The following is a 19,296-nucleotide window of genomic DNA, read 5'->3' as shown; positions in this document are numbered from 1 at the left end:
TGCCTGGGAGTTATCGTCGATGTGCACCCCGCCCCAGGCTTTCCCGGCTCTGGGGTCTCTGCTGTCTCATCGTGCTCCCTGTGGACCTCCTTCCAAACCATCTCCCACCTGCAGGGCTGCAGCAGCCCTTCCTGATGTCACCCTCTGAAGATGCAGACCGGCCAGGGAGGGGATTTCAGTTTTCCTGCCACCATGAGGTCTCCTGTGTGCCCTTCACCTTCCTCCTGAAGCTGAGGGGGAAGGGTGTCCTTACCATGGTCAGCCTTCCTTCCATTTACCATAGATGTCCTCAAAGGAGGGTCCTCTGCCGATGCTCACACTCACCCCATCCCAGCGTCGTTACCGACACTGCTCTCTCAGGGATCATTGGCTCCCTGTGGCTAGATCTTCTGCCCAACCCATCCCTGTCTGCTGGACCTCTCGGTCCCTGGCCACCCTGAATTCATGAACAGTTGCCTTCCTTGGGGTCCAAGAATGAGACCACTGTCTAGTGCTTCCCCTCTCTGGACATCCCTTGGTCTTTTTACCTCCCATCTTTAATATGCTCCCCCCAAATATTAATAAGACTCTTGACCTCAGGAAGAGAGGTCACAGGTGATAGCCCATTGGCTGAATTTCACCTGTATACACATGTTAAAAAACATATGTTAGGGCCAACTTGGAACAATTAGGTGTATTTTACATAAAAATGCAGGAATCTGGCTGCTGTCCCAGGCATCACTGAGCTGGCATTCCTGTAGGGCGGGAACACAAAAGCTGTGACCCCAGGATGGCTCTCCAGCTCTCTGGACCCATGCAGCCCCCAGTCCTCCCAGGAGTATATCCATCTGCTAACAGGCAGCTGGCTGCAGGGCAGGCAACCATGTCTGCAAGCTTCTTCCCCGGAAATTTCAGCGGTGTTGGAGGCACCATCTGTTACTGCCGAGAATACTGCCCTCTCCACCTCTTGAAATCCACTGCCCTCCTGGGCTGCAGTCACTGATTTCCAGCTGCCTCCAGCCCCAAGGCCCTCCTCCCAGCTCTCCTCTGGGCTCCTCTTTCTGGCCCAGCACCCCCAGGCATGGACAGCACCCAGCACTCAGGGGGCACCCTGAACATGCCACAAGATCAGCTCTCCTCTGGGCTCCTCTTTCTGGCCCAGCACCCCCAGGCATGGAACAGCACCCAGCACTCAGGGGGCACCCTAAACATGCCAACAGATCAATGCCCATGTGCTGGGGAGGGGCTTACGTGTGGCTGGATCACCCTTGGTTTCTAAGGGATCTCCCTGGGGTTAACAGCCGGAATGCAATTCAGCGTCACTCACTGCATCTCTGATGATTCAGGTCCCTGATTCCCGTTGAGATGAGTGAGCGGCCAAGAAAACATGGCCCGAACTGAGCGCTCAGTTTTACCTGCTTTTTCTCCCGTATCTCTGGAGACAATGCAACAGGTAGAAAGAATGTATGTGCTCCTGTCAGAACGTCTCGGATCCAAATCCCATCTTTGCTCTTACCAGCTGTGTGACCTTGGGCAAGTCACTGAACTTCTCCTCATGCATGAAATGTGGCAAGTCAGAAGTGCTCGGGGGGGTTGGTGCAGAGCAGTCAGTGCATCAGGCGTGATGTCCTTTGTGTGTGGTCTAACGTAGCAGCCGCCATAGCAATGCTGTGAGGAAGACTCTACGTGGCACGTTTGAAAAAGCTTCACTTCAGCGCCAGGCACAGTGGCTCAGGCCTGTAATTCTAGCACTTTGGGAGGCCAAGGCAGGAGGACTGCCTGAGCCCAGGAAATTGAGACCAGCCTGGACAATACAGTGAGACCCCTGTCCCTACAAAGAATTTTCTAAAATTAGCAGGCATGGTGGCACATGCTCGTAGTCCCAGTTACTCAAGACGCTGAGGTGGAAGGATCACTTGAGCCCAGAAGATTGAGACTGCAGGAAGCTATGATTGCCACTGCCCTCCAGCCTGGACGACAGAGCGAAACTCTGTCTTTGTTTTTTTTTTGTTTTTTTTTTTTTTAAGGCAGAGTCCTGCTCTGTTGCTCAGGCTGGAGTGCAGTGGCACTATCTCAGCTCACTGCAAGCTCCGCCTCCCGGGTTCACACCATTCTCCTGCCTCAGCCTCCCGAGTAGCTGGGACTACAGGCACCCGCCACCACATCTGATTAATTTTTTGTATTTTTAGTAGAGATGGGGGTTTCACCATGTTAGCCAGGATGGTCTCGATCTCCTGACCTCGTGATCTGCCCGCCTCGGCCTCCCAAAGTGTGAGCCACCGCGCCCGGCCGAAACTCTGTCTTTAAAAAAAATAAAATTAATAGAACAAAATTATATAAAAGAAATAAAATGAAAAGCTTTGCTCTCACTGCAGCAGGGGGTTCTCGGGACACAGGCCAGCAGCAGACACTCTTCCTGCTGCTTCTCTTTCTTCCAGGAGAGCGTGCGCAATGCTAGTGTCTGGAGTCTGATTCTTGGCTGCTGGGAGCTACTTGACTTGTGACTGGATCTCACACGTCCAAAATAACTAACTTTCAGAGACGGATTAAATCCCAATCAAGCCTTTGCTCGGCCTGCTCAAGGACTCTCATTCACCCCGAAGTAGTCTTTCTATGTCAAAGCGAAGAAGACCCTCTGTCAGCTTTAGGAATCATTTTCTGATGAGTGCTCCTTCTGTGGGTGTCCATTTCAACTTCAAACTCTCATCTGTCAGTGACGTTTTCCACCTCAGTTTGGCTTCGCTGGCTCGGGAGATGCTACAGTATTAATCGATTTCAAGGTTTTTGAACAAATAGCCATAAATACTTAAGCCTCTGCTTTGCCTATTAAGGAAAATGCCATGTGAGATAATGATTTTGTCTCTGCCTGACAGGAGTATTTGCACAGAGGACAGGATTATTTTAACCTTTCCACACATTCTGAAACCTTGAACCTATTTGATCTTTATACTGTAAGTATCCGTGTGGCCAAATACGACAAATAACTGAACACTTAGGAGGAAAAAATGCTAGCCAAAGCTGGAACAGGCTAGGCACAGGTGGTGGCACACACCTGTAATACCAGCAACCCAGGGACTGAGGCAGGAGGATGCCCTGAGCCCAGGAGGTTGAGGCTGCAGTGAGCTGTGGCACTCCAGCCTGGGCAACAGAGTGAGGCTCTGTCTAAAAAAAAAAAAAAAAAAAAAACACGCCAGGTGGGGTAGCTCACACCCATAATCCCAGCACTTTGGGAAGCCGAGGCGGGTAGATCACCTGAGGTCAGGAGTTCAAGACCAGCCTGGCCAACATGGTGAAACGCTGTTTCTACTAAAAATACAAAAATTAGCCAGGCTTGGTGCCTGTAATCCCAGCTACTCAGGAAGCTGAGGCAGGAGAATCGCTTGACCTGGGAGGTGGAGGTTGCCGTGAGCTGAGATCACGCCACTGCACTCCAGCCTGGGCAATAGAGCAAGACTCCATCACACACACGCACACACACACACACACACACACACACGCCAACAAAAAAGGTGAAACAACCTAAAGTGATTATTGATTGATTTTCCAAAGCAGTGGTGCCTGATGTTTTCAATGAAAGCCGACTGGAATCCACATATAGATTTTTGTTCCTGCTGGTCAGTATGATGTCACTTCTTATAAACTGAAAGCACTTGGAGGGCAAGGGCCATCTGATGTATTTTTGTATCCCTTGTGGCACCATGCTTAAAGACAGAAAGCACGCAGAGTGCTGTCTGGACATGTGACTCACTCAAAGTTTCCAGCAGTTTAGTGTAGTGAGCAGTGCAAAGGTTTGGAGGTGACCTGGGCTTGCGATCGAAGCCTAATTCTGGCATTTCTCAGTAACATGGCCTTAGACACGTTACTAACCACCTCTGTCACCTCATTTGAAACACAGGTCTGATGCTACCTCCCTGTGGGGCTTGTCATGAGGATTAAATGAGAGAAAGTTTATTTTATTTATTTATTTTTTTTGAAACGGAGTCTCACTCTGTTGCCCAGGCTGGAGTGCAGTGGCACAATCTCAGTTCACTGAAACCTCCGCCTCCCAGGTTCAAGCGATTCTCCTGCCTCAGCCTCCTGGGCAGCTGGGATTACAGGTGCCCGCCATCACGCCCAGCTAATTTTTGTATTTTTTAGTAGAGACGGGGTTTCACTATGTTGGCCAGGCTGGTCTCGAACTTCCACCTCAATTGATCCATCTGCCTCGGCCTCCCAAAGCACTGGCATTATAGGAGTGAGCCACTGCGCCCAGCCAAGAGAAGGTTTATCATGTGCCTGGCACACGGTAGACAACAGAAGGTAGTTACTTCCTCTATTATTGCTTGAACAGTAGATGTAAGGAGGGGAATGAAGGCTTCAGATGTGAAAGTATCTAGGGTGAGAGCAGAGTATTCTCTGTGTACGAAGATGCCTGAAGTTACCAAGAGATGCCAGAAGCGTGTTTAGGTGTCCCTGTTGAGGACGGTGAGAAGGTTCTCCAACACATAACGAGTGTGATAGACTAAGTCCCCTCTCCCCTACAGATGTCCACATTCTCATCCCTGGAACCTGTGAATATATTACCTTTATGCAGTAAAAAGGATTTTGCAGAGGTAAGTGAAGGATCTTGAGCTAGGGAGATGATCCTGGATTATCCAAGTGGGCCCCATATAATCCCAAAGATCCTTGTAGAAGAGGAAGGCTGGAGGGTTGTAGTCGGAAAAGACAGAGATGGGAAGATGCTACATTGCATGGAGGAGGAAAAGAAGGCACCACGAGCCAAGGAATGCAGGTGGCCTCTCCAAAATGAAAAAGGCATGGATGGCAACAGGTTCTCCCCTAAAGCTTCCAGAGGAAACCAACCCTGCCCACGGTTTGACTTCAGCCCAGTGAGGCTGATTTTGGACTCTGATCTCCAGAACCACAACATAAATCTGAGTTATTTTAAACCGTTGAGTTTGTGGTTATCTGTTACAGTGGCAACAGGAACTCATACTGTGAATGATACCGAAACGCGACAGTGAAAAAAGACAAGACACTCAAACGGACCAACCTTAATGACACGGAAAATTTCATCTCTGCCGGACACGGTTGCTCCTGGTGTTATGAGACAGCTGAGGTGTTACTGAACACGAGGAGTTATTTGTCGGAACAGGGGAGACCCGGTCTTCATAGAGATGAGGTTCAATGTCACCTTTATTCCTAAAAATGCTGCCATTCCCCGTCACTAAGCTTTTACAGCCTCTGCTGAATTGTTAAATGAAGCCTGAATGTCTCATAATCACAGCCTGCTTAATACCTGTCATCTAGTAACAGCCTTTGGAATAAATACTACATCAAGAGGTTGTATTTCTAATAGTACCCTGTCTATTCATATCTGAAAAATAAGACTAATTTCACCTCGTGTCTGGAAGTGCTAACAAGGGAGTTCTTTAGGGGAAAATCCCAGTAAGTTATCCAGTAAGATCACATATCACCCCTAGCCATGCGATTCAGAATTTAAATTTCTAAATGAAGTCTACGTGTCCACAGTCTTGAAATATCATAAAAGTAAAAGGTCTTCACAAAGGAATAAAAAGCAGCTTCCCTTTTGGAACAATGACTATGGAGCATCTACCAGATGCAAAATGTTGTATTAGGCACTTTGATCCACACAGCAATTCTACAAGGAGGATATTATCCCCAACGTGCTGCTGAAGAAACGGGGTTCAGAGACGTTAAGTAACTCACCCGCGTCCCCACAGCCTGTAAATAACTGATTCCAGATTGAAGCTCACACTGGTCTGACTTCTGAGCTTGTGGGTGCCTTTTTCACTGTCCCTACTGTCTCTGAGATAAATGCATGGGGTAATCTGTTGAATACATGTGAGACCGGCTGCCAGCAGCTCATCTGAGAGCTGTATGAAGAGCTGAAGGCGGCTCAGCTTTGGATGCGTTGGTCTCCACCATGCTGGGGTTCAGATGGGAAGAAACTGTGGCATCCACAGGACCGTGTGTGGATGGAAAGTTGGCTCTACAGTGACAACCCATTCTATCATTGGCATGTGGGATGTTTCATAAAACAGGAAAAAAAAAATCCTCAGTAAGTGTTTTAACAAAAGCAGAGCAGCCCGGCGGCTGCTGTCAAGATACAAGTCCCGGAACCATTTTGCTTAGAACCACACTGATACGTTCTTCCTAGACCAGACAACATGCAGTTTAGAACAGTCATCACTATGATGCTGCTAAAACGCCATCACTGCAACCACCTTCTCACCCCGCTTTTCACGCAGAGTATTTTCACAATCAATTCCCTCCACTCAACAGCGTTTTCTTTTGCGGGGGAAGGGCTAGGGGGACAGAGTCTCGCTATGCAATGCAGTGCAATGGCGTGATCTCAGCTCACTGCAACCTCCGCCTCCTGGGTTCAAGCAATTCTCCTGCCTCAGCCTCCTAAGTAGCTAGGATTACAGGCATGCACCACCATGCCCAGCTAATTTTTTGTATTTTTAGTAGAGACAGGGTTTCACCATGTTGGCCAGGCTGGTCTTGCACTACTGACCTCATGATCCACCCACCTCGGCCTCCCAAAGTGCTGGGATTATAGGCGTGAGCCACCACGCCTGGCCAACAGCGTTTCTTAAATGATTTTGACCATGACCATGTAAGAAATGCAATTTCCCAAGCAACTGGTTCACATGGAGCAAATAATAGTTCCAGGAAGCAAGACACAACCTTACTATGTGCAATGGGCTCTCCTCTTTCCTCTATTTTAGTCTATTTTGTCCAGTTTATCCATTTAGTGGTCATGACCATGCAATGACTTCATGATTCGCCAGTGACCCCATATCCCATGAGAGGGCTGTGTTTACAGCTTGGGAGTCCCGGTCTAGAAGACGAGCACCGGAGTTCCTACCTCTGGGGCGATGTAATCTGGAGTCCCACAGAAGGTCCTGGTCGTGACTCCATCCATCATATGTTCCTTGCACATCCCAAAGTCAGCAATTTTGATATGTCCTTCTGAATCCAACATGACGTTATCTAACTTCAGATCCCTGCAAGGAACCAGGTTAAATCAGAGTCCTTCCCATGACATAACATGGTTTGCTTTGGAACTGGTGAAATAGAAGGATATTTGAATACCTGTCAGCTCAATGGCAATATTCACTATAAGTCCCCGGAGAGCAGTATCAGGAGTTACTGTGTGTTGATATCTTCAGAGACTAATATTGTGCCTGGGCTATGGCAGGTGCTTAAATGCATACTGAATGGATGACTAAACGACTGGACTAGTGATTCCCAATCTTGCCTGTGTCTGTGACTCTAGAGAGTCCAATTGAGCACATCTGGGGAAATCTCAATCATTTGATTTATTCATGTCCCACACAGGGGGTCTGACACACAACCAGGTTTGCAAAATCACGGGTTTAGAACCACCTCACTGGGTCATACACATGTCCCTTCCATTCTGCCTGTGCCATATATCCTTCTAATTATGCTTCAATTAATACTGGAAGAAATTCTTCCTTCTTTGGCACCAGACTTTCAGCGCAGCTACTAACAGGAAGAATTTAATTCAATAGATTTCTTTCCTTGCCTCTCCCCAGTTCCCTGTGTTCTCCTTCTGCTGAACATCTGTAACAGGAATTCAGTTTCCATTGCTCCCTGACCTCCATTCCAAGGACAAGGCAGTGGAAGGAGCTGTCAATGGAGAGAAAAATGTGTTTTCTTGTGGAAAAAGTAGAAACAAGATATAAAATCTTTGAGGTCTAGAAATCAGAAGGTGGCTCTGATTTGCCTCCAGGGTGAGGAGGAAGGTGGGTCCCAGCAGGTCTCTGTTCCTCCTGGGGGGTTATCAACTCTGTGTCTTAAGTCGCCATTCCAGAGTGACATGCCCACAGAAGCCCTGCTAACCTCTCTGCTGAGCTGCTGGTAGGAGGGCTTCAATACACACCTATAAATGATTCCTCTTTTATGAAGAAAGAACAATCCGATGGAAATCTCTGCCGCATAGAATCTGCAAAAGAAAACAGGCTTCAGGTTTCTCGCTTGCTTCTTTAGATGCCTATATACTTTTCATTCTCAAGTTCAAGCATCAAAGAGAGAAAAGAATGTTGGACCCAGAGGCTTTCAGAGACCAGCATCGCCTTCACGTGTTCTTCCAACCCCTGGTCCTCCTTCCATCACTTCGTCCTCCAGTTCATCCGTGAATGAGACAGCTAATAAAACCAATGAGGCCGGCTTCTTATTTTCGTATGGGGAAGGTGGACAAGTAGCTTATTGCCTGCAGAGTAATTTCTAATACAATCATTTAAAGAATGGATACCAGTTAGACTATTCTATGTCAGGAGTATGGCAGAGTAGAGAAAATTTCCATTTTCCTATTCACTGACAGAATACACTGGTGTTTGAAAGTATAACACAATTACTCCCTGGAAGGCAAAGTATAGTGGGTGATGAACTCTTTAGCTAGTGTTTTCATTCCTTCCAAGTGTTGGAATAAATGAGACACACATCATGATTCATATCTGAGTTTACTCTTTTAAATAATTCATAATAAAAAGCAGTAACTACCATCACTTCAAAATTGTTAATAGGTTAATAGCTGAAACTCAGATTACAAGGGGGCGAATATTTAAAAATCTGCATAGCATTCAGGAGTCTCTGAAGTCCAAGAAGCCACAAGACTGTGCCTGTGCAAAGATCACATGCAGAAGGCTCAAAGTAGGCACATGTGTCTACACCAGCAGAGAAAATAAAATCTCTAATGACAAGACCAAATCCTTAACGAGGGGCCACCTCTGAAGGCTAGAAGAGTACAGGAAGGGGGAGGGTGAAGAGATGGGATTACTACAGGTGATCTTTACATTATTTTTCATGCTTTTCTAAACTTTTCTGCAACACAAATAATATAATGAAAGGATATTGGACCAGACACCTTTACATTACTTCATAACATAGGGTGACTCTGTGCTGTCTGCTGTTTGTAGTCCTGTGTGACCAGGCTTTATTTTACAATCTGAGTATTTTAAGGCTTTATAACCACAACATCAGACAGAAGAAAAGGACAGGCATTTCTGAAAACTGAAAAGGAACAATCAGGGCAGAAAAATCTCCCTTCACACTTTTAAAGCTTGCAACCAAAGATTTCCCTATTCTGCCTTCAGTTAATCTTCCCTAGGGTGGATAATCCCTCGCAGGCCAAAAATTCTTCCAATGTATCTCTTAGATGGCACAGCAGCCAGAATCCTATTAACAGTTGCTGACTTCATTCATCAGGGTACATGCCCATGAGGCCTCCTCACTGGGGAACTAAACTCGCCCTTTGTTTAGGCTTACTCCGCTGGTGGCCCCTGAGAGGTGAGATGATGTTTCCAGCACCAAAGTCCCAGCTCCCCACACCCCTCAGATGAATCTCTCATCTTCACCTGGAGGCCACGTCTTCCTCCCGTGCTGCCAACTCCCGCATCCCGTCATGCAAGGTGCATTCCAATAAAACGTTCTTAACTGAGCTCATGAATCTACCCCCAAACCACCTCCTCCTTGGTGGCTGCCCCCGCCCAAGCCTAAAATGGGGTCTCACTGGAAGAGGTTTCTCTCTTCTCTCCTCCATAGTAAGTTCTGCTTTTCTTCCTCCAGGATGTTTTTCAAAGACACTTATTCCTCTTTGGCTCCAAGGTCAAGCCCCCCTAACTACAGCCCCATTCCTTCTCATCTATAAAGGGTCCCACCAGCGCCTGCACCAGCCTCTACATTCCCATTCATGCTTCCTTCTTCCCCCAGACAGAGAGCTCTGCAAAAACTGAATCTGACGGTGCAAGCCCCACTGCAGCGCCTTCCCTCTTCCATCCTCCGCAGCCAGGTTCCTTACCAGGCTCTTCGCCCGGAGCCCCACCTACCAGGCTCCCCCCAACTCCCCCACCCTCAAATAATCTCAGAGCATCTCCCACACCTGAAGAGCTGCAAGGCTGCTTCCCTGGACTTGCTTCTGCCTCTGCTCACACCTCTTCCTGGAAGGCTCTTCCCCCACCTGAGCTAGGCATTGCCTGGGGACACACTTCCCTCTCCCCCTGATTTTTAGGGGCGTGTGTGGTATCCTGTGCCAGTCTCTAAAGTTACAGCAATGCACTACTAATTGTTGGGTGACTTTTCCGACTCCAGGGCGGAGGGTGAACTCCCTCTGGAAAGGGAGCACCTCGTTCCTTTCATACCCCCAGTGCCTGGTGCAGAGCAGGTGTGTGATAACCATTTGTTCAATAGATAAGAATGACTCCGTCAATGAGGGTGGACCTGGGTGATGAGGGGACATGGCACCATCTCCAGTTTATTGGAAATATTGGAAATAGAATAAACTGCTCCTTAGGAATCATCTTAGATGGATCCTACCAGTGTATCTGCCCCCGCCTCCCATGTTTAGGTTTATTCAACCTAAAACTGGGCAGAATCCCACTTTCCCATTTCATCCAGCAGAAGTTCCCAGTTGAAGCTGGGCATGGTGGCTCACTCACGCCTGCAATCCCAGCACTCTGGGAGGCCGAGGTGGGTAGACAGCTTGAGCTCAGGAGTTCGGGACCAGCCTGGGCAAGATGGTGAAACCCCATCTCTACCAAAAACACAGAAATTTAGCCAGGTGTGGTGGTGCGCACCTGTAGTCCCAGTACTCAGGAGGCTGAGGTGGGAGAATCACCTGAGCCCGGGAGGTGAAGGATACAGTGGGCCGAGGTTGCGCCACTGCACTCCAGCCTGGGTGACAGAGTGAGACCTCCATCTCAAGGAAAAAAAAAAAAAAAGAAAGTTTCCAGTTGGTAGAACTTGGTTGCTCAAATTAAGGAACTTTAAAAATAATACTCACACTGCTTGTGGTTCCTTAAATTTTCCTACTTGCTGAATGTGGTACATGAGGTCCCCACCGTTGACATATTCCATGACGAAGTACAGCCGATCCTGCAGACCAAGGTTCAACATGTGAGCAGGGCTCCTCCCCAGCCAAGCGGCTTCCTTTACTCTTCACAGGTTGTGTTTTGCTTTCTCATTAGTTAAATGGGGACTGCACAGGCAGATCTGCTTAGTTTAGAGCTCTTTAACGTTTTTTCCAAAGAAAGAATAAGTAATAAACCCTACTGCATGAGGGCCTTGGGAAGTATAAAGTCATTACATAACCCTGAAATAATGGCTCTCCATCAACGTGTCTGTGCCTTCCTATTACATATGCTCTCTATTATAGTAATGGCCTCAAACATTCTTCCCTATTTTCCTATCCATATAATAAATTTCTAAGTAAGGGATGGTGTGAGGAATCCACATAAGGCAATTATTTCATTTTAACTAGTGCTTCTCCATGGTCCAAATGTTTAAAGCCTGGTTTGCGGTGTCTGGGAGGCGTGCCATACTAATGTAGTATTGTGTTTAAATGAATATTCCTGAAATCACATCTCTTAGGCTTAGGATTACACATGCTTAATGATACTGGACACGGGACAGGGGGCTCTAAATGGAGAGGCTAATCAAATGTTCTTTTGCATCTGAAATATGCCCCAACACTGTTTTTCTATTTTCTCTGTCACTGGTAGGTTAAGTGTTGGCCCCATGATTGGCATGTATCATAGACCCAAATAAATCTGCATATTCATGAGGACATCATGCTGTGACAGACAGGGAGACGGAGGGGTTTACCAGTGAAATAATGACCTCTGCTCTCTGCTAGAAAACATCCCCATTTCATAGAGGCTATTAAACATTAAGGTGCTACACAGGGAGAAAAAAATGATGAAGCTGTGCTAATAGCCAGGAAGCAGCCCTGGGAGCCCCAATCTCTAGTTTTCCTGTTATGAACTTTAATTTCATCTTCATGTCTTTGTTTTGTAGCTTTCCAGAGCTTAATCAGGGTAACCAGGGTTACAGGCTCTGGGCTGGGATTCAGAGCTGCGGTTGTCTCTTCCCAGCATGCTGCTCTCTCATCTCTCCCTGGTGTGACTTGATTCAGAGTCAGTGGGAACGACTGGGAGCAGGAAGCTCATCGAGCCGCCAGCGCTAGGCTGACACGTAGTGGCCGGTGCCGGACTCCACAGCCGCTGCTGCACACCCAGAGGCTCCATGTGGCTGCAAAGCCATTTTGAGATTCTAAAACCCAAAAGCACCAAGAGGCTTCTCCCAAGAGTTTTCAAAGAGGCATAAGGCAGAAAGTCGATCTCTGATCAATGGGCAGTTGAAAATAGTAATAATCGCATCAATTATAGCTACTGATTATGGAGTCATATTTAAAATGGACAGCCTCTGAGGAGTGGAAAGACCGGCTCTGGCAACATCTCACTATGGTGCCATCTAAACATCTCTGTTTCTTGCAGGCCACTTGCAAACCCTGCAACGGACTGATGAGTGCTCTGGAATGTTCTTTTTTGTCCTCTATTTAGTTTTACTTTATGACAGAGCTCAGCAAACTTTTTCCATAAAGGGCCAGACAGTACGTAGGGTAATACTTTAGGCTGTGAGGTCTCTTGTGCGACTCAAAACTGCCTTCATGGTTCAAAAGCAGCTGTAGATGACAGATACAGGAAGGAGTGTGGCGATGTCCCAAAACCGCTGTTTACGGATGCTGACATTTGAATGTCACGATATATGACTCTTTGGATTTCCTTGTCATGACCTTTCCTAAACTCAAGGGCCATAGAGAACAGACCACAGTTTGCCAGTCCCTGTTGTGTGCCACTGAACAAGAACATGCTCTCTTACAAAATCAAATCTCCTTATGCTCCAATGCCACGTTTGGCAGCTGAACCAGTGGTTTTAAAAAGCCAAGACTATGGCCAGGTGAGGTGGCTCATGCCTGTAATTCCAACACTTTGGGAGGCTGAGGCGGGCGGATCACCTGAGGTCAGAAGTTCAAGACCGGCCTGGCCAACATGGTGAAACCCTGTCTCTACTAAAAATACAAAAATGAGCCGGGCGTGGTGGCGCGAGCCTGTAATCCCAGCTACCGGAGAGGCTGAGGCAGGAGAATCACTTGAGCCTGGGAGGTGGAGGATGCAGTGAGCAGAGATCGCACCACTGCACTCCAGCCTGGGCAACAGAGTGAGACTCCATTACAAAAAAAAAAAGCCAAGACCGTGAGTATTTTTTTGTTTTTGTATCCCCAAGTCTTAGCACAGTACCAGGCATGAAGAAAACCTTTCATGGAAATGTTTGCTGAATTAAGGCGAGGCGCAGTGACTCACACCTGTAATCCCAGCACTTCAGGAGGCCAACGTACGGGGATTGCTTGAGCTCAGGAGTTCAAGACCAGCCTGGGCAACATGGCAAAACCCTGTCTCTACTAAAAATACAAAAATTAGCTGAGTGTGGTGGTGTACATCTGCGGTCCCAATAACTTGGCAGGCTGAGGCAGGAGGATCGCCTGAGCCTGGGAAGTTGAGACTGCAGTGGGCTGTGACTGCGCCAGTGCACTCTAGCCTGAGCAAGAGAGCAAGATCCTGTCTCAAAACAAAGAAAAGAGAGAAAGAAATGTTTGCTGAATTAAATGACATGAATGCCAAGCAGAGGACACCACAAAAAAGGCATGCCCCGTATCTACCAGAGAGAGGTGGGAGGTGGTCCCCAGTCACCTCTGCTTGACATCACATCACACCTTTCTCCAGCCTTCTCCAAAGGAACAAGGATGCTAAGAAGCTCTGGGCTGAGGCACAGCCCTGAGAGCTGGGTGCTGCATCACAGAAGTACACCCCGGGGTCCTTACCACTGTCTGGAAGCAGGAGTGCAGCTGCGTCAAGAACGGGGGTTTGTCAAGCAGGGCCAAGACTCGTTTTTCTACCATGGTGCACTCCACGTCGTCATCCTGAATCACCACATCCTTCTTCAGGATTTTGATTGCATACAGTTCTTCTGTGCCCTTCCTGTCGGCAAGCATCACCTGAGAACACGTCAAGAACAACCTGAACACTTGTAAGCACACATCTTGGGGGTGGAGGGAAGGACCCAGGCCAGGTGATGGCTCAGTGACAGTTTGTGCACCTCTGTCAATGAGGGATATAATAATATTAAACTTCATGTGCAAATTTGGAAATTCTACACATCACTACAAATTCAGTCCCTTCAGCATTTGCGTAACTTCAACGTTGCCAAGATTTGTAAATGGTATAGGACGCTGCCGCATGATGGCACTGTTTTGGCTGCGAAAATGAATACTCAACATTCTGTATCAGGATTAGTCTGGAATCATGCCCATTTTTCAGGAGTATCCTTAGAGTGAAAACGGACTGACATTTATAATCCCACAAGTCAAGAGCCTAGGCTTGAAATCAGTTCCTGGGTCTATCAAGAAATGTGGGGTCACAGAAACCAACTGGAGACGCAGGCAAATTGCTGAAGACCCCATGCCAGGATCTCTTATGATTGTATTTGTTTACTACAAGTTCATGTTTAATTTTTAGTTGTGAAAACTATTCATCAACCAGCAGTTCTGAGCATCCCCTCTGTTCCGAACACTGAGAAATAGTAACACACAGTGAACCCACTATAGCTTTTTGGATGCAGTTGTTTTTAAGGAAGTAGAAACCAGGTGAGGACTGTGCACTCTGATCCGAGAGACCAAACAGATGCCTCTTTATCAACTAAGATGGACCCTAATGTCAGAGGCGTTTGAACCAGAGCGACTCCATCTTGAATAAGGGATGGGAAAAACAAGGCTGAGATCTGCTGGGCCGCATCCCCAGGAGGTCAGGCATTCTTAGTCTCAGGATGAGACAGGAGGTCAGCAGGGCTGGTATCACAAGACACAGGTCAGAAAGACCCTGCTGATAAAACAGGATGCAGTAAAGAAACGGGCCAAAATGCACCAAATCCAAGATGGCGATGAAAATAACCTCTGGCTACCCTCACTGCTCATTATATGCATTATTAGCATGCGAAAAGACACTCCCACCTGCGCCCTGGCAGTTTACAAATGCCATGGCAATGCCCGGAAGTTACCTTATATAGTCTAAAAGATGGAGGAACCCTCAGTTCTGGGAATTGCCCGCCCCTTTCCCAGAAAACTCATGAATAATAAAACCCTTGTTTAGCATATGATCAAGAAATACCTATAAGTATACTCAGTGAAGCAGCCCATGCTGCTGCTTTGCCTGTGGAGTAGCTGTTCTTTAATTTCTTTACTTCTCTGACAAACTGACTTTCGCTTTATTCTATGGACTCGCTCTGAATTCTTTCTTGCTTGAGGTCCAAGAATCTTCCTCTTGGGGTCTGGATCAGGACCCCTTTCTGATAACACTAAAGTTAAGGAAACAGTTATCTATGGGTTGTGAGGGTTCAGGGCCCAGCTGGCATGGCAAATTTCTAAATCCCTACAGCTACAAGATAAACCACTCTTGCTAAACTCCTCAGTAGTAGGAGCTACTAGGCTCCTCCTAACTCTGATTGACAACCCAGATCACTATGACTCAGACCGGACAGAGGACTGGCCTTATAAACATTCTTTTCTATGATGCATCTGCAGGCCTTAAGCCAGTTTCAGCAGCTTGCAGAGCCTGCACACAAACTGTTTTTGTGTCCTGTGGTTCACCTTTTGATCTAAAAAGCCAAATTCCACCTTTTTAAATTTTTTTTTTTTTTTTTGAGACAGAGTCTCGCTCTGTACCCCAGGCTGGAGTGCAGTGGCACGATCTCAGCTCACTGCAAGCTCCGCCTCCCAGGTTCACGCCATTCTTCTGCCTCAGCCTCCCGAGTAGCTGGGACTATAGGCCCTGCCAACACGCCCAGCTAATTTGTTGTATTTTTAGTAGAGATGGGGCTTCACCGTGTTAGCCAGGATGCTCTTGATCTCCTGACCTCGTGATCTCCCATCTCAGCCTCCTAAAGTGCTGGGATTACAGGCGTGAGCCACTGCGCCCAGCCCTTAAATTTTTTTTTTTGAGATGGAGTCTCCCTCTGTTGCCCAGGCTGGAGTGCAGTGGCATAATCTTGGCTCACTGCAACCTCCACCTCCCAGGTTCCAGTGATTCTCCTGCTTCAGCTTCCCGAGTAGCTGGGATCACAGGTGCACACCACTATGTCCAGCTAATTTTTGCATTTTTAGTAGAGACAGGCTTTCACCATTTTGGCCAGGCTGGTCTTAAACTCCTGACCTCAAGTGGTCCGCCTGCCTTGGCCTCCCAAAGTGCTGGGATTACAGGCATGAGCCACCGTGCCTAGGCAAATTCCACCTCATTTTAATGCTAAGTCCCCACATCAAAGTGAACATGAGATGCATGTTACATATATGTTCATCCGTTGTACCTGTGCTAGGCTTCCCTCACAGATATGTATAGCTTTTCCCCCAAACCTGTTGAATATGGGTGACTCTACTATGTAACATGGACCCTGTGAGGCATAAAACCCAACCTGGCCTTTCTCTCGTCAAAGAGAGGGCACCTTCATTTCACACCACAGACTTTCTTTTCTGGGTTTGCAAACTGGTATCACCAATAAACCTCTCCTTTCTACCGTTTCGCCATCCTGGTGGTCTTCTGGACAACTGTACAAATCATGGCGAAATTTTTTTTTGAGACGGAGTCTCGCTCTGTCTCCCAGGCTGGAGTGCACTGGCGCAATCTCGGCTCACTGCAAGCTCTGCCTCCCAGGTTCATGCCATTCTCCGGTCTCAGTCTCCCAAGTAGCTGGGACTACAGGTGCCTGCCACCACACCTGGCTAATTTTTTGTATTTTTAGTAGAGACAAGGTTTCACCATATTAGCCAGGATGGTCTCGATCTCCTGACTTCGAATCACAGGGAAATCTAATGTGCTGTTCTGGAAACCGCGGGGAGAACAAAATTGATTCGACATTCTCTGCAGAAGCCCCTCCCATTTGCAGATGGCTGTCCTCTTACCTTTCCAAAACTCCCCTTCCCCAGCACCATGAGGAAATTGAAGTCGGTGAGTTTCACTCGGTCCAGGTTGTTGGAAGGCTGTTTCCTGTCTTCAGAGGGACTGATGACTTTGTTGCCAGCAGGGCCAAGCTTGGCTTTCTAAATAACAAGCACAAATGGGAAATGTGTGGGTCGTTTTTCTGGGGAAAGAGTGACAGAAACCACCGTGTTGTAACTGAGTTTGATGTTTGCTTGGAGGTGGGATGGGGTGAGAAAAGGAACTAAGGGTGAGGATCGAGTATCTGTTCAGATATCAGTAGCTATACTCACCCTACGGGGAAAGTCTGCAAAGTAGCAGAAAACTGCTCTCCCTATCAAGAGACAACTCTTTACAGAGTCAGCCTAGAACTGATGCGTGGGGATCCGTGTAGGGCTGGTTGGTTGTAATTCTAGTATGTAAAAGTTGACTTCTTGGGAAAAACAGTGCTTCGGGTCCATTAACATAATAAAGGAAATAAACTGTGTACGCATGCTTTTCGTATTTGTAGATTTTCCAATTTAAAATTAATCTGCATAAAGGAAAACTTGTACCCACACCAAAAGGGAGGAAAATGTTCTCTGGAGAGGAACTGCTTAAAATGGCAAAGCCATTCGGATGATTCATTGCTATTTTCAAATGCACAGTAAGAACAGGGGTTGGGTTTTTTTTTTCTTTTCTTTAAATCAAGAGTTGAACTCACAAAAAGACATGGTGATGTGCATAAGAAGAGATCCCAGCACTTTGGGAGGCCAAGGCAGGTGGATCACCTGAGGTCTGGGGTTTGAGACCAGCCTGGCCAACATGGTGAAACCCCATCTCTACCAAAAATACAAAAATCAGCTGGGCATGGTGGTGCGTGCCTGTAATCCCAGCTACTTGGGAGGCTGAGGCAGGAGAACTGCTTGAACCAGGGGGGTGGAGGTTGCAGTGAGCTGAGATTGCACCATTGCACTCCAGTCTGGGAGACAGAGCGAGACTCTGTCTCAAAAAAAATAAAAATAAAAATAAGAGCAAGGCACCCTTTGTGCCTGAAGAATATCTGGTCACTGCCTGGCGGGCGAGCTACCAAAGGAGTTTTTAGAAGCTCTAGCGGGAGCCTTGCCCTCACGACTCTCACCAGGGCCTCAGAGTCCATGTCAAAGGCAAAAGGTAAAAAGGGCTCAGCAGAAAAAAGAAGTTAAGTAAACCCACGGGAAGTCTCACTGTCGCCGAAGGAGCCCTGGAGAAGCCTGGAGTGGGCCGAGTCTCCCAGCACAAGACTCTGAATTTTGAACATCTGCCTTATGGGGAGGAGCTGGTTATAAGAAGCCTTGGCTGCTGGCAGGTCCAGGACCCTGGCCCCTGGCTAGACCTCCACAGCCGTATCCCTGAGCCCTAGGGCAATGATTCTTGCCTTGGATATATATATATATATTTTTTGACATGGAGTTGTGCTCTTGTTGCTCAGGCTGGAGCGCAGTGCAGTGGCATGATCTCGGCTCACTGCAACCTCTGCCTCCCAGGTTCAAGCGATTCTCCTGCCTCAGCCTCTTGAGTAGCTGGGAGTCGCCAACACGCCCGGCTAATTTTTTTGTATTTTTAGTAGAGACGGGGTTTCGCCATGTTGGGCAGCCTGGTCTCAAACTCCCAACCTCAGGTGATGTGCCCACCTCAGCTTCCCAAAGTGTTGGGATTACAGGTGTGAGCCACCACGTCCAGCCCATTCTTAATGGAAGGGTGCACCTCCCTCCCTAGTGCAGCAGACCTGAGCTCTGGAGCTCTTGCCAGGAACTCACTCAAGTCAACACCTTGGTGGTTACCAAGATGATGGTGAAGGAGGTAAGGAAGGCACTCAAGGGGCTTTACTATGGACCAGCAGCAGAGAAGGCTTCCGAGGAGTCATCCATCGTCCCTCCTGGAGCATCACCATGCCTTCATCCTACACATACTGATTGAGCCCCCTTGTGCTCTCCTGGGGAGCCTCTGCATTTGCCAGAGGAGACCCTGCTGACACAGGAATTCAGCAGGACTGGTTTCACAAGATACAGGTCACAAAGAACCCCTAATAGAACAGTATGTGGTGAAGAAGCCAGTCAAAACCCGCCAAAACCAACAAGGCAATGAAAGCAACGTCAGGTCTCCTGGCTGCTCGGCATATGCTAATTATAACACATTGGCATGCTGTAGGAAATGCCCGCTGGCACCAAGACAGTTTACAAATGTCATGGCAACATGTGGAAGTTACCCTACATGGTGTGAAAGGGGAATCCTCAGTTCCAGGAATTCCCTGCCCCTTTCCCAGAAAACTGATGAATAATCCACCCCTCGTTTAGCATTTGATCAAGAAATAACCACAAAAATAGCCAACCAGCAGCCTTCAGGGCTGGTCTTCCTATGGAGTAGCCACCCTGTTACTCCTCTGCTTTCACTTTACTCTGTAGGCTTGCTCTTGAATTCCCTCCTGCCCAAAGCCAAGAACCTATGTGGCCTCTTAGGCTGAACCCCA

General features: G+C 47.6%; 1 protein-coding gene across 8 annotated transcripts in view; it reads right to left on the bottom strand.

The window, feature by feature from the left end:
- PRKCA (protein kinase C alpha) overlaps positions 1 to 19,296 on the bottom strand; it is a 522,615-nt gene that overhangs the window by 69,637 nt on the left and 433,682 nt on the right. For all 8 annotated transcript variants that reach the window (XM_065532446.2, XM_074020203.1, XM_074020205.1 and 5 more), the window contains 5 exons: positions 16,793 to 16,930; positions 13,667 to 13,840; positions 10,790 to 10,881; positions 7,892 to 7,954; positions 6,854 to 6,992 (listed from right to left, as the gene is read on the bottom strand). In XM_065532446.2, the coding sequence (XP_065388518.1) occupies positions 6,854 to 6,992; positions 7,892 to 7,954; positions 10,790 to 10,881; positions 13,667 to 13,840; positions 16,793 to 16,930 (606 nt within the window). The remainder of the gene's footprint in view (positions 1 to 6,853; positions 6,993 to 7,891; positions 7,955 to 10,789; positions 10,882 to 13,666; positions 13,841 to 16,792; positions 16,931 to 19,296) is intronic.

Source organism: Macaca fascicularis, chromosome 16 (assembly GCF_037993035.2).
Source record: "Macaca fascicularis isolate 582-1 chromosome 16, T2T-MFA8v1.1".
Lineage (NCBI taxonomy): Eukaryota > Metazoa > Chordata > Mammalia > Primates > Cercopithecidae > Macaca > Macaca fascicularis.
The sequence above is the reverse complement of the archived record's forward strand: the minus strand, read 5'-3'. Positions and strand labels throughout refer to the sequence as shown.